Genomic DNA, 14,934 nt, shown 5'->3' on the forward strand with positions numbered 1-14,934 from the left:
GAGAAGCCCCGTTAATCATGTGGAGGAGACCCAACATAACAAGAGCCCGCTCTGTGATCCGAGTCCCTTGACTCCCACCAGCTGCTGACCAATCAGAGGCCAGCAGCTGCTTGCCACAGTGGTGTTGGTGCAGGCCTCAAGATGATGACAGAGCCCCGCCCAGAGGGGTATGAAGGCAGGATGTGATCATGTGGATGGGGGAAGTCACAGGGAACAGCAAAGTTGCTTTCAGCAGCCCCCACACCACAGTCTGTGTTACAAAATGTTTACAAATTGACTGATGTATGACCATTTAGACACCTCAACTGATCTCATCTGAATCTAAAAAGCTGTCCAGTTTATGTGGTGAGTAAAACAATTTGCAAATAAAAGGCATCATAACAATAATGGCCTTTATGGAATTTAGAATATTATGCAGTGATTCAGGCTTCTATTTACACAGTAATAATCTGACACAACACTCAAAGCTCACCAGCTAATTGTTATGAAAGGTTGTTTATTGAATGTACATTGAAACACTTAACTTTAGGCAACTCTGCTATGTTAATAGTACTACTACACAGTATTAGTGATGAGAATAATATAAACATTGTACCCATTTAATTGACATGTACTACGTGGGACCAGCCCAATCTAAGAAAAACATATTTTAATTGTGCTCAGCTTTTAAGGAGTTTCACTTGAACCACAGAATGCCAAATTTGTACCAAAGAGTCTGGTCATGGAAAGCCATGTGATTATGTTTGGTGTCAATTTATACAAATTCTTTAACTTATATATTGATCAAGGCACATGGATAGATTTATTTAGAACTGCAGCCAAGTTTCCCTTTTAGCTGATACTGTCATACAAAAAAAGTGATTAATTTGCAGCATCACCATAACAATGACTTAAATTGAAAATAAAATCTCAATTTTTACACAATTTAAACCAAAGGGTCAAAACATGTGATTATTCAGTAATGGACAGTATGATCGGTGATCACAGAGCCTTTAACCTGAAGCAATGAAAGAAGACATTGAGAGCAGTGGTTTAATAATTCTGAAACAAAATGGTTCAATAATTATGAAAATTGCTGGTTGACATGGGTGATCCGCGTTGCACAATTCAGGTACATTTTTCGCATGTTCGTGTCAAAAGGATTGTGGAATACAGAGGTATTGAAGCAATTGTTATTTTTGCTACACAGTGGAGTGACGGAATTCAGGTTTGTGTCAGTGTTTTCCTGCACAGCCAGTTCCCAAAAAGGCAGTCTTTACAAGAAGATGCTGAGCACAAGCCACTCCACAAAGAGTGAAAATACATGCGGAGTTACCCTATCCTATCTTTGTATTCTTCCTATGGCCCACAAGTGAACATTGTCACAGAAATCTCAAAAGACGGTACTCACTTACCTCCTGTGCAGGAGGGTGAACAGCACATTGGATAAAAAGAAATGAGAGTGGTGACCACATGGTATAAACTTCATTCGTAATATGACAAAGCCTTTAATGTGGCTGGTTTGTCCATTTGAATCTGCACTGGAATAAAACCAACATGCCTTACTGTGTATACAGGCACCAGGAAAGGAGCTAAGGAACAAATTACTGAAGATGAGGGAATCTGTACTGAACAAAAAAATGCTGGAAGTCATAGTGGGTTAGGGAGCATCCTAGACTTGAAATGTTAGTTGCTCTCTCTCCACAGATGCTGCCTGATGGACTGGGATTTCCAGCATTTTTTATACAGTTAAGAAAACAGCTGATTTTCTCAAGGGCAATTAGAGATGGCTAAGAAATGCTGACCCTGACAGTGATGAACAAATAACAAATTTGTTATTTGTTATTAAGCAACAAATAAAACAAATTAAATTGGGATGCATTCTGACCAGATTTTACAGTTGCAAAGAGGTGACCGTTCATTTAAATTGACTATTGGCACATTTTTATGCAAATACTTCAGAGCTAAATCTGTGTATGAAGCATGTAATTTCATAAAAAAAACTTTCAGTTCAAGATTGTCACTGTGTCCATGTTCATACAACGGAATTAAACTCCTAAAAGTTGGACAATGTCAGTGTTATTGGCATCTTGCAACTGTTCTGCATGTTTTCGTTTGAAAATATTTTAAAGAAATACTGATAGGTGCACACACAGCTCCAGGGTAATGAACCTGCCACTTCCCAGGAACAGCTATAAGCACAGTTAGTATGGTGAAAGGAGAAGGGCCACGTATGAATAGGCAAATACCTGGTGACCTTTCCCTGTGCACTATTAGGTGTCAACTCATTCATGCTGATACCTCGTAGTGCAACGCACTTCTCAAGGCAACCCTGATGCTTGAGGGTTCCAGAACCTTCTTCAACTTGGACAAATATTTGTGCACGTTATTTTGGTTATTTGGGTTGTAGGATCACGAGAAAAGCTAACATTTATTGAACAGGAGAAAGCAGGTTTTAAAGGGTCTGTTGAAGGAAGAGGCAGACGGACAAGCAGGCAGTGTGGTTTAGGGTGAGAATTTAGACAGGGAATTTCCCCTTGGTAAGCATTCCAGAATGAAAGGTCATGGTTTTGGCATAAAGGGCGGCAGATTTAAAACAGAGATGAGGAGAAATTACTTCTCTCAAAGGATTGCAAACCTAGAATTTACTGGAGTCATACAGCACGGAAACAGACCCTTCAGTCCAAATCATCCATGCTGACCTAGCTTCCCAAACTTAACTTGCCTGCATTTGGCCCATATCCCCGTAAACCCTTCCTGTTCATGTACCTATCTGGGACACTGAAAGAATTCAAGAAGGGGACGGACCAATTTTTAATTAGTCATGTGTTGAAAGATCATGGAGAGAGGGCAGGAAAGTGCAGTTGAGGCTGAAATGATTCAGCCAAGGTCATATTGAATGGCAGCCAGGATTGTCTGATCCTGACCCTAGTTCTCATGTTCATGTTTATCTATGAGCATTAATGATGCTGACAGCATTGAATGGTGAGCAATGAATTTTACAACAAGAACCTGAATTAAATTGCAATCCATAAAGCTAAAAGTGAAACATAGGAGCTTGAAACAGAAGAATATTTTCTCCAAGCCAAAGGAAAAAAGAAACTGAGGGACAATCCAATTCTAGAACCCTGATCACTAACTTTATTTGACTCTTAGATATAAAATATTCTCTATATTGCTTCATTCAGAAAATGCAGTTGTTTGAGAAATATTGTCAACCATAAAAGCCCCTGGAATTACTCAATTAAAGGATTTTGTTACCATAACAAAGATAAGAATGGCCTGACAGAGCTGTCCAATGTATTATCTAAGCTAATGCCAACTGATGAAAAGCCCTTTCTAATCGAGGATGGAAAAAATACACTCACCCTTCAAATAACACAATGGATACAGCACATTGTCTGAGTCTCAACAAGAGCAGTTGGTGCTGTTGTAAAACCCCTTACCAAAGGGGATGGATCAATATTAGAGGTAACATTGAGAGTTAAAGGACTATATTAATATAGGACGGTGATTTGATGTAAAAAGAAATGTGAGGTTAACAATTCTCATTTCTGTCTAAGTTTACCATAATATTAGGCATGTCCAGGTGGACAATCGACAATTTTTATTTCATGTAATAAAATATAAAAGATGCTTCATAGAAATGTTACTGAACTACCATTTCATACAGAACCAGATCAGAAGCTATTAGGGCAGATAACCAAAAAGCATGGTCATCAAGGTAGGTTTTAGAAAGGAGGGTGGAGACAGAGAGGTCTAGGAGAGATTTCAAAACAGAATGCCTTCGCAGCTTAAAGCTCAAGAGGTCATAAGGCATAGAGAATGGATACCTCAGACAGTTTAAGAGTTGGAGGAACTTAGAGATAAAGAAGAACAATAATCCAGTTGTTCACCTGTAAACTATGCGGACATGATAGATTACCATCTGGCTCCCCATTCATATATATTGAATGGCATGACCTGAGTCAGGGATACAAATCAAACTCACTACACAACGTTCAGGCTTGTTCTTTTCAGGCTGATTATCATTTTTATTGGCGTGATCAATCTTAAATTCTGCCAAACTGTTTTTCCAACTCTGAAAATCAACTCCTTAAACTTAAACGTTATTCCTTCTCAGTTTTTAGTTGTTGTTGGAGATGAAAACAAAAACTAAATTACTCTTTTCATATTTTCTCTCTATCCTTCTCCCTGTCTAACACTTCATTCAATTTTTCTTTTCTTTCCTTTCCTTCAATTTACTTTCTGAAATAACATCAAATCTCAAACTTGTACTCCCTGATCAGATTCTGAGTTGTCCATTAACAATTCTTCACCATGATTTGTTAAGCAGAAACACAACTATTTGCCCTATTCCTACAGATCCCAGATTCTCTGTAAGAAGTTTCATGCTGTTTCAACCTTTCAATTGCTCCAATTTGTCATGCCCTGGTTTGGGGTAATTAAGCTGGGAAGTTTGCAACAAGCCTAACAAGGATTGTTCCTGTGGCAGTTACAGTAAATTCTGCCCCTATAAAGCACATAATAAATTATGAGCAGCTGAGACCATGGAAATGAAACAAAGACTGTGAACAATGCAGAATGCGTACCCAGTTCAATATTGCAAAGTTTACCTGAATGATCTCTGAGACACAAATTGTTCATGGTCAGTGAAAAGACCAAAAGGCTATAAGCATTTGTATTTAACTGTACAGGTCATTAAAAATGCATTGAGTATGAAGCAATTTCAATTCATTTCCAATTGCACATGTCCATTACATGTAACCAATGAATTCTTGGACTTGGTGATGAGTGTCAATGAAAAGTTGGCTGAAGACAACAATACATTGATTAAGGACCTAGACTTGCAGAAGTTTAAGTACATTGACTGAAGCATGCCTTAGTTTATTGCATCTCCTCTGCCTCAGATACTGAAGTTAACTCGTTTGTATTCTTAACTAAGCTCTAGTAGTTTTTGCCGTATACAGGAGGACATTTTTTTATTCATTCATGGGATGTGGGCATCACTGGCTCGGTCACCATTTATTGCTCATCTCTGATTGCCCAGTGGGCTGCTAAGAGTCAATCACATTGCTGTGGTTCTGCAGCCAAATGTAGGCTGGACTAGGTAAAGATGGTCAGATTTCCTTCCCTTAAAAAAAAATGGATTTTTACAATATTGGCATGGTCACCATTTGCTGGCTTTTTACCTCAGATTTTTTTTTTAATTCAAATTTCATCATCTGCCATGGTAGGATTCGAATCTATGTTCCCAGATCATAACCCGATGCCAGCACCCCCTCGATCTTTTTGCTTTTTTTTCCTGAGGTCACCGATCCTTATTGGGCTGTCCAATCATCATTTTCATTAATAAACCTAGCCAATGAGTATTGATAAGCTATTCACCATTGGCAACATCACAGGTTTCTCTCACTCTTCCCTCAACCCACATCCAACCATTCGTACCACCACACTCCTTCCCCAGGAGCCACTGACCAGCGAACAAAAGTGAGATTCTTAATTAATCTTTTCACCCTGACTCAATACTTGGTGATGTCAACAGTCATACCTGTCAAGACCAGGTAACAATGCAAGCCAAAGATCAATCTGGGATTTCCTGCTCTTTGTAGCCCATTGGCACACAAAGGCAAGTCTTTTTCCCATCTAGCTCATGGACCTGGCAAAGGAACAGTTTTAACTTTTATATGACCACATGCCATAAATCTATTAAATGCACAGGTGTAAGGAACAGTGGAAAGTTTTCAACCTTTATAATGCTTCCTCGCCATTTCATAAGGTTTAGTTGTGCTTTTTTTTCCCATTTAAATCAGCCAGGACTAAATAAACAGACAATTTATTAATTTATAATTGGGACTATCATTACAGTTAAAGTGCTCACTAGTGGGCTATAGACATAAACTGGAACATATTGAAGAAATTTTATTTGCTCCTGGCTGCTGGTGATAAAGACTGGGAATGATAACGTGGATGGGAGTTCAGTCACTGTACTCAGAAGAGGACAAATAAAGGGCAAAAAAAACCCAGAAAAAGGATGGAGAAAAAAATAACAAAAATGATAATTGGCATTTCAATATTTTCATTCATAGTGCAGGAGGTCTCTCTGGGAATTCTAAAGTAACTTCCTGAAAGCAGGACATCATGTGCTAGAATGAAAGAATCAGCAGACCAACCACTGACCAATAACCTGGAGACTGCTAAATAATTCAAACAATAACACAAGAAAAAGGTTTTTGTTTTCTTTTCTTCCCTGCTTGCTATGACAATCTTGATTTAGCGCTGCTTGAGTTTGTTCTCCCGATACAACTGGCTGCTCAGCAGCAGCGCCTGCCCGATTGTACCTTGTGCCTTCCAACTTTGAAAGCTCCATTGTTATTGTGCTGAGAGGGATCCAAAGGTGGAATTTGTTGACCTGAAAGGAAAAAAAACATACAGGGCAGGAACATTAATGATCACTGGGCTCACTTGCAGAACAAACAAAAAACAATTCCCAGATTCTGGATTCACAGAATTGGCACATCAGTGATTCAAGTATTACAATATATTACAATATCATTACATGTCTTTTCTATTCACAGATCTTTCATATTCAACTAAGTTAGGCTTTAGTTTAACATGGGAAAGGCAGACAAAAATTTCAGTGCACTGATGAAATGCTTTGTGGCCTTGAACTCAAAGCAAGCGTTCTACCACTGAGCCAGACTCTGATAGGAGTTAGCAGCTGGTCACATCTGGTTTACTGTGAGGGCACTAGAGCTAGCACACTCAGTGTACACAGCCATATTGTCCACTGCTCATCACCTCATCCCATGTCTCTGCTAAAGGAGATGACTTGCATGTTGATGTTGACAAAAGCATCATGGAGGCACTGGCTATCATTTTTCAGAATGTTTGGATTGATGGTGGTGCCACAGGATTGCAGAATTATGCCCCTGTTCAAAACAAAAGTGTGTAAGGTTAAGCCCAGTAATTAAAAGACCTGTCAGCGTAACTTGAGTGGTGGAAAAACAATAATTTGGAACTAATTAATGAGCATGTGGGCAAATATAGTCTTAATTAAGGAAAGGCAACATGAGAAAATCATGGATAACTAACTTACCGGAGCTTTTTGATGAGGTAGTAAGGACGATTGATCAGGGCAATGTTGTTGACATGGAACATCACGGACATGGATTTGCAAGAGGCACCTAATTCAGTGCCACAGCTTATTGAGCAGAGTTACTGTTCATGGAATAAAGGGAACAGTAACAAAACTGGCTGAGTGATAGGAAACAGAGTGGTGGTTACTGGATAATTTTCAGGCTGGAGAATGATTCATGATGGAATTCCCCAGGACTTGTTATCGGGATCTTTCTCTTTTCTATCTACACGCATATTAATAGTCTGGATCTTAGTGTAGGGAATTCTCAGAAGCATTCCAAACTGTGAGGAGGACAGTGTACAACTTGCAAACGAATTGACAATTTGGTGAAGTGGTCAGAAACTCGGCAGATGAATTCAAATCGATAAGAAGTGTGAGGTGATACATCTTGGTAGAAAGAATATTCAGGGACAATATGAAATAAAGAGTCTTCCTCTACAGGGTGTGCAGGAGCAAAGAGACAACTGGGTGTCTAAGTGCATTTGTCATTCAAAGTGGCGTAACAGGTAAAGAGAGTAGTTAATAAAGCATACAGTATCCTAGAAACAGGAAGTGCCGGAGAAACTCAGCAGGTCTCACAGAGTGAAACAGAGTTAACAATCCAGTCAAATATGACTTCTTCAGAATTGGAAGAGATTGGAAAAATTGTGGGTTTTAAGCATTAGAAAAAGGGGAAGAGGAAGTGAAAGAAATGGTAAAGGTGCCTTCAATCAAAGGGCAAAGGTAGTGTTGATGGTCATAAGGAAGAGACACAGAGGAGTAAATGCAAATAGTACATGTTATAAACAGCAGAAAATAAGTCAACTCTGCCGAGAGTAAACTCGTGCTAATAAGACACGGGGATGTCATCAGATCATGAACTGTCATCCATTTAATAATTATTCTCACCCAAGGCCTCTCCCCCTCCCCCAGCAGTGCCTTGTTTGTATGATTTTATTAACAGCAGAATTGACCTATTTTCTGCTGAAAACAAAAACCGAAAGAACTGCGGATGTTGGAACATAAACAGAAATTGCTAGAAAATCTCTGTAGGTTTGGCAGCATCTGTGGAGAGAAATCAATAAATAATAGGTGGAGATAGAACCCAAAGAGTGAGAAAAACAGTAGGACAGACAAAAAAGTGGATAAAGACCAGCCTAAGAGAATGAATAACTGCTAATGGAGACTATTAGCTGCTGACAATTGTTTGTACATAGTAGGAGCCTGTGTGATGACATGGGCTACTGTCTGCTGAGTTTCTTCAGCACATACTGTTTATATTTTGAAATTTTGCATCTGTCATTCTTTGCTTTTATACAGTAGCTTAAGCTTTATTAAGACAGGCATATAGTACAAAAGCAAGGAGGTTCTGCTGAAATTGTTTGACATCAGTTAGACTTCAGCTGAAAGTCACTGCAGTTTTGAGAGGTACACTTCAAGAAGGATGTCAACACTTTGAAGGGAGTGCAGAAGAGAATGAGAATGGTGTGAAATTTCAGTTATGAAGATAGATTGGAGATGTTAACACTGTTTTCCTTCGAGGAGAGACGGTCAAGAAGAGATATAATAAGAATTTTCAAAATTGTGAGGGCTCTGGAAAGAGTAGGCAGGAGGAAATTAGTCCAACATGTGAAAGGATTGAGAACAAAAAGGCGACAGATTTGAAGTAATTCGCAAAAGATTCAAATACGATGAGTGAAAGACGTTTTTCACACAGCAAGAAGTTACTGTCTGGAATGCACTGCCTGGGAGTGTGGTGAAAGCATTCAAGAGGGCATTCGGTAATTATTTGAATAAATCTAATGTACAGGTTTTTTTGGGAAATTACAGGAGATTGACATGATGTTATTTTAAGCAGGAATTGGATATAGCACTGGAGACTGAAGGGATCAATGGATATGGGAGAAAAGCAGAATACTGAGTTGGATGATTGGCTATTATCTTATTGAATGGTACAGTAGGCTTGAAGGGCCAAATGGCCTACTTTTGCTCCTATTTTCTAGATATCTAATGCTTATTTGGAGAGCTGGTGCAAACAGGATGGGCTGAATAACCTCCTTCGACACCATTATAATTCTGTGATTCTATAACTTGGGATAAAATTAGTCTTGGCTCTGAATGCATGCCTGATCAAACAGCCAACGGAAACTTTACTGACTCTTCAAATGCTGTTCACTGAAGCACGACTTGGAGTAGAAGTTGGCTGAGAAAATCTCCTCAGAGCACAATGCAGTGCTGTGCTCTTTCAGAGCTTAATGGTCTCCTTACAGAAATTAATAATCAGCACAGCTCGCTCTTCAGTTCTCCCCTATGTGTAAGCTTGTACTCTATGGAGTGAAATTACGCATCTGGCCTGCATTGCAGTGAAGTCTGCAGTGTGTTCGACTGCCAGGTGATTCCCTTAGCCTGCATCCTTTTCTCTCCACAGTGCAGCTAACTGTTGTTGGAGAATCCAGTAGAAGAGAGAGTGTTTTCATCCACGGAGTTGAAAATTGAACCTGATAAAATCATCCCTGTATGTAAAGCAAATCTTTCACCTCTGAATGTTCAAGTGCATTTTAGAAGAAACATAAAGGGATTTAAAATCATTGCTGTGATAAGGGTAGCAATCATGAGATTCAAAAGGCTGTAAGCCTACTAAACAAAGTCCTATGTTATAATTCTGATGCTGTGTAAAATGAATGGTGCAAACTCATCCCGTTTCACCTCTACATCTTTTTTTTTACATAAAGCTTTAATTAATCTCCTCAATCATGAATAGTCAACAACCATAAGCCATATTCCCATTTTCCTTTGCAACAAAACCCCCAAACAAATGTTCATTACTTCCCTTAGGATGTCAGAATTAACATTCAGATATAAATATTGAGAACAAGCCAACCCAGTCAAATTTTGTCTCTGATTAAATGTACGACTGTACTGTGAATGAATGATGTTTAATTCTGTCCCTACCATATCCCTCAAATGCTGATAGCTGGTCAGATGGTGCCTATTCTATGTCATACATCATAGAAAATTGAAACAAGGCGCATCTATCCCACTGTCTCAAATAACAGGAATCTTGACAGACTGAATCTGTTCTCGACAGTACTAAGGAAAATAATAAATTCATATTGACAGCACTTTCACCATGCTTCCTACAAGCAGCATTTTTTTTTAAACCATATTACTGCCTCCATTCAGCCAATCTTTCTGCACTCTTTCCACATTATACTATCAGCTCAAATGTCCACAATGATAAAAGTGCCTTAACCAAAATGACAGCAGAACCCCAGTCGCAGGAATTCCACCCTAGAGCCCAGCATCCACTATTTCACCTATAGGAGGTGAAACAGGGAAAAATCATAGTTTTCAAATATAAAAGTGCTCCAGAGCAAAAGCCTTCAAATAGATGCCACTTTATTGAGGTGCATGTCTGTAACTCGTGGACTTTAGGCACATGAGCAAAATAGCTAAAAGTCCCATTTGGAATGGTCCAGATACTCATCTGGGGAGAGGTTAAGCACCTCTTTGTGATTGTTAAAAGCAAACATGAAATGTAGGTAACACATGTTTGAACTCAAAAGAACTATCAGAGTTCCTAAGTTCAAAATCTCTTAAGTTTTATTTAAAAAGAAAAATGAAGTTGAAAAAAATCCTTGCCATTTCACTCGCTGTTTATTGATATAATGCACAAAGTTAACATGACATAGTTAGCTTGTGGAATCAGTCCTGCAGCACTGTCATTTTCACTGTGGTAGATCTAGAAGTTCACAGTTTGATTGACAGCTTCAAGTGGTTAGCTCAGTTGGCTGGACAGCTGGTTTGCATTACAGAATGATGCCAACTGTGTGGGTTCAATTCTGAGGTTACCATGAAGACTCTCCTTCTCAACCTCCACCCTTGCTTAAAGTTAAACCACCACCAGTAATCTTTCTCTAATAAGAAACCAGCTCGATGATCAGCTGAAGACTATGGCAACTTTACCTTGTCCTTTTACATTTACTCAGGATAGTGGTCATTGCTATCAATACCGGAATTATTTTCAGCTATGGATTTATTAATTGAAATTTAAATTCCACAATCTGTCATGTGAAATCCCGCCTCAGGCGACTGACTGTGTGGAGTTTGCACGTTCTCCCCGTGTCTGCGTGGGTTTCCTCCGGGTGCTCCGGTTTCCTCCCACAGACACAAAGATGTGCAGGTCAGGTGAATTGGCCATGCTAAATTGCCCGTAGTGTTAGGTAAGGGGTAAATGTAGGGGTATGGGTGGGTTGCGCTTCGGCGGGTCGGTGTGGACTTGTTGGGCCGAAGGGCCTGTTTCCACACTGTAATGTAATCTAATCTAATCTAGAAGTAATCTAATGATGAGAATTGAACCCATTTCCTCAAAGCAATGGCTTTAACCTCTGGATTACTAACCCATTGCCTTTACTGGTGTGCCACCATCTTTCACAAAACCGTGGAAATACAGAAGTTGCTGTCCTAGATATCCTCCTCCAGTAGAAGCTGCATGGAGACTTATATTTGAAAAGCATGAGTTGCACAGAACTCACTCACTAAAGATCTACAAAGCCCATCAGAAAGAGTAAGCCATTTGTCAATACCTTTATGACTACATTTTTAAACACTATGCAAACTCTTGCTTACTGAGAAAGAAGCATTCTTAGAAAATGTACATGTGTAAAGCGTCATTCTGACAAATTGTTATTATTGTTGGAGATTTTTAAAAATTTAACATGTAATTTTTGAAAATCTTGATTCATCTTTTTTACCATCCTTGTAATCAATGATTTCTTTCCCTATCCATGGTTCATTTTCTCTGCCAGATTGGAGATTGCATTCGGTATTTTACTTCACATTCACTGGTTCTGATATGCACATCACTTCAGCAATTCTTCAATCCAGTTGGCAGTGAAGATACACAGTTGCTTTCCCAATTGAGAGAAAGGAATTTTGAGCTCAGGAATTTTGCTTCACCAATTTGCACCAGGTTCTACCAGCCCATGTCAAGCCTTTGGGCAAGTTCAAATGTCATTTTCAGTGCCAAGAGCACATTCCAGCACATCAGCCCCTTGCTAGCATACAAGTCTACTAATACAGGGCACTCCCTGCAGAATCTATATGTGATAGCATTATTCCTGTGTAAACTTTATTGTAAGTGAGGATGGACTAGTCACTGCAAAGGCATCACAGCAGAGCTTAATTCTGTTCTCATCTTACTTTCATAGACCTGAGCGGGATCCCGATCAGGACTGAGAAAATCAACTGAATTTTTTACCTCCTCAATCCCAAAAAAATACAGAGGGTCACTATAATGTTATTTTTCATTCTCTGGTGAAATTAGGAGTGTCAGCTGACACAGTAGTGTATAATATTGAATTACACAAAGGCTTCTTAGTTTTTCTGTCAACGGTGTTTAAAATGTTTCATCCATGCCTTAATTACATACGTGCTACAACGTAAAGGTGCATTCTTCACTGATATCAACTGAGAGACAGAAGGAGAGACTGCTCCCAGGAGGACTAGTTCTACCACAGAACACACCAGATGACCTCCTTCTTTAAAGACTGCAATTTCCCCTCCTACGTGGTTAATGTTGCTCTCCAGCACATCTCATCCACTTCCTGTACCTTCGCCCTCGAACCCCACCCCTCCAACCACAACAAAGACAGAACCCACCCCCCACCCCCCCAACCCTCCAGCATCCCCCCGGTTCTCACCTTCCACTCCACCAACCTCCATATACATCACATCATCCTTCACCATTTCCGCCACCCACCAAATGGATCCTATCACAAGGGATATGTTTTCTTCCCAACCCCTATCTGCTTACTGTAAAGACCATTCCTTCTGCGACTCCCTCGTCAAGTCCACCCCCCCCCAACAACTCACCCTTCCCTCCAGGCACCTTCCCCTGCATCCGTAGGAATTGCAAAATCTGCACCCACACCTCCCCCTTCGCATCCACCCAAGGCCGCAAAGGAGCCTTCCACATCCATTAAAGTTTCACCTGCACTTTTACACATGTCATTTACTGTATCCATTGCTCCCGATGGGGTCTCCTTGACATTGAGGAGACAGGACATCTACTTGCAGAGCACTTCAGAGAACATCTCTGGGACATCTGCACCAACCAACCCCCACAGCGTTGTGGTCGAACACTTCAACTCCCCCTCACACTCCACCAAGGACATGTAGGTCCTGGGCCTCCTCCATTGCCACTCCCTAACCACCCGACGGAAGAGTGCCTCATCTTCTGCCTACGGACCCTCCAAGCCCACGCATCAATGTGGATTTCACCAATTTCCTCATTTCCCCTCTCCCCACCTTATCCCAGTTCTAACCTTCCTACTCAGCACTGCCCTCATGACCTGCCTATCTTCCATCCTACCTATCCACTCCACCCTCCCCTCCAACCTGTCACCATTGCCCCCACCTCCATCTACCTATTGCACTCTTAACTACCTTGCCCCAGCCTCACCCACCCATCGATTTTCCTGCTCCTCAGTGCTTTTCCAGCACCACACTCTCAACTCTAATCTCCAGCATCTGCAGTCCTCACTTTCACCTCAATTGAGGGACAGTTGAAGGTTTTCTTTTCATCATTACTTGTAATCTGTTTTCATGTTTGCAATTAAACAAACTCAGCAGCATGGAATGAAGTTCATGGGAGGGTCGGCAAACAATTTAATCCATCAACCAAGCCTGTTGGATTGTGCAAACTGTACAGCGGCCTTCCAATGTTCATTGCCTGGGGATGACTGCTTTTTATTAGCAAAGGTTGAACACAGGTCAACTGGTCAAACTGCAAAAAAATAACCTTCACCTGGCTGATAACAGAAAGGCAAATTCAACACAACTGATGAAATAATAATTTCACTGCACAGCAACTGCCATGACTACTAAAATCATACTAGAAATTACTATTCAAAACTATTTAAAGTTTACAGACAAGTAACAGAGTTGTGATAAAAAGGAGCTTTCAATTCCATCCATATGTATGTTGAATGTAGTTCAGCCACGGTTTGCCTGACTAATATCTAGAAAGAGCAGGCTGTCCCAAGAGCAGAGGTTGTATAGCCTAGGCCTCAATCTGCTGGAGCCCAGCAGAGTAAGAGAGACATATTGGTTGGAACATATAATATCCTGAGAGTTAGATATACAGAGGTTGTTCCCTCTTACGGGAGAATCTGGAAGTAAAAGTCACTATTTCAAAGTCAGAAGTCACCTACTGAAAACAGAGATGAGGTGAATTCTCTTCTCTCAGAGGGTCATGAGTCATAGAGTCATAGATGTACAGCATGGGAACAGATCTTCCGGTCCAACCCGTCCATGCTGACCAGTTACCCCAACCCAATCTAATCCCACCTGCCAGAACCCGGCCTATATCCCTCCAAACCCTTCCTATTCATATACCCATCCAAAAGCCTCTTAAATGTTGCAATTGTACCAGACTCCACCACTTCATCTGGCAGCTCATTCCATACACATACCACCCTCTACGTGAAAAAGTTGCTCCTTAGATCTCTTTTATAACTTTCCCCTCTCACCCTAAACTTCTGCCCTTTAGTTCTGGACTCCCCCACCCCAGGAAAAAGACTGTCTATTTACCCGATCCATGCCCCTCATAATTTTGTAAACCTCTATAAGGTCACCCCTCAGCCTCCGACGCTCCAGGGAAAACAGCCCCAGCCTGTTCAGCCTCTCCCTATAGCTGAAATCCTCCAATCTTGGCAACATCCTTGTAAATCTTTTCTGAACCCTTTCAAGTTTCACAACATCTTTCCAAAAGGAAGGAGACCAGAATTGCATGCGATATTCCAACAGTGGCCTCACCAATGTCCTGAACAGCC

General features: G+C 40.5%; 1 protein-coding gene across 2 annotated transcripts in view; it reads right to left on the reverse strand.

The window, feature by feature from the left end:
- Positions 1–479: 479 nt before the first annotated feature.
- rab31 (RAB31, member RAS oncogene family) overlaps positions 480–14,934 on the reverse strand; it is an 84,031-nt gene continuing 69,576 nt past the window's right edge. For both annotated transcript variants that reach the window (XM_072569849.1, XM_072569848.1), the window contains one exon: positions 480–6,391. In XM_072569849.1, the coding sequence (XP_072425950.1) occupies positions 6,294–6,391 (98 nt within the window). In that variant the 3' untranslated portion in view covers positions 480–6,293. The remainder of the gene's footprint in view (positions 6,392–14,934) is intronic.

The sequence above is a fragment of the Chiloscyllium punctatum genome, chromosome 5 (genome assembly GCF_047496795.1).
Source record: "Chiloscyllium punctatum isolate Juve2018m chromosome 5, sChiPun1.3, whole genome shotgun sequence".
NCBI lineage: Eukaryota > Metazoa > Chordata > Chondrichthyes > Orectolobiformes > Hemiscylliidae > Chiloscyllium > Chiloscyllium punctatum.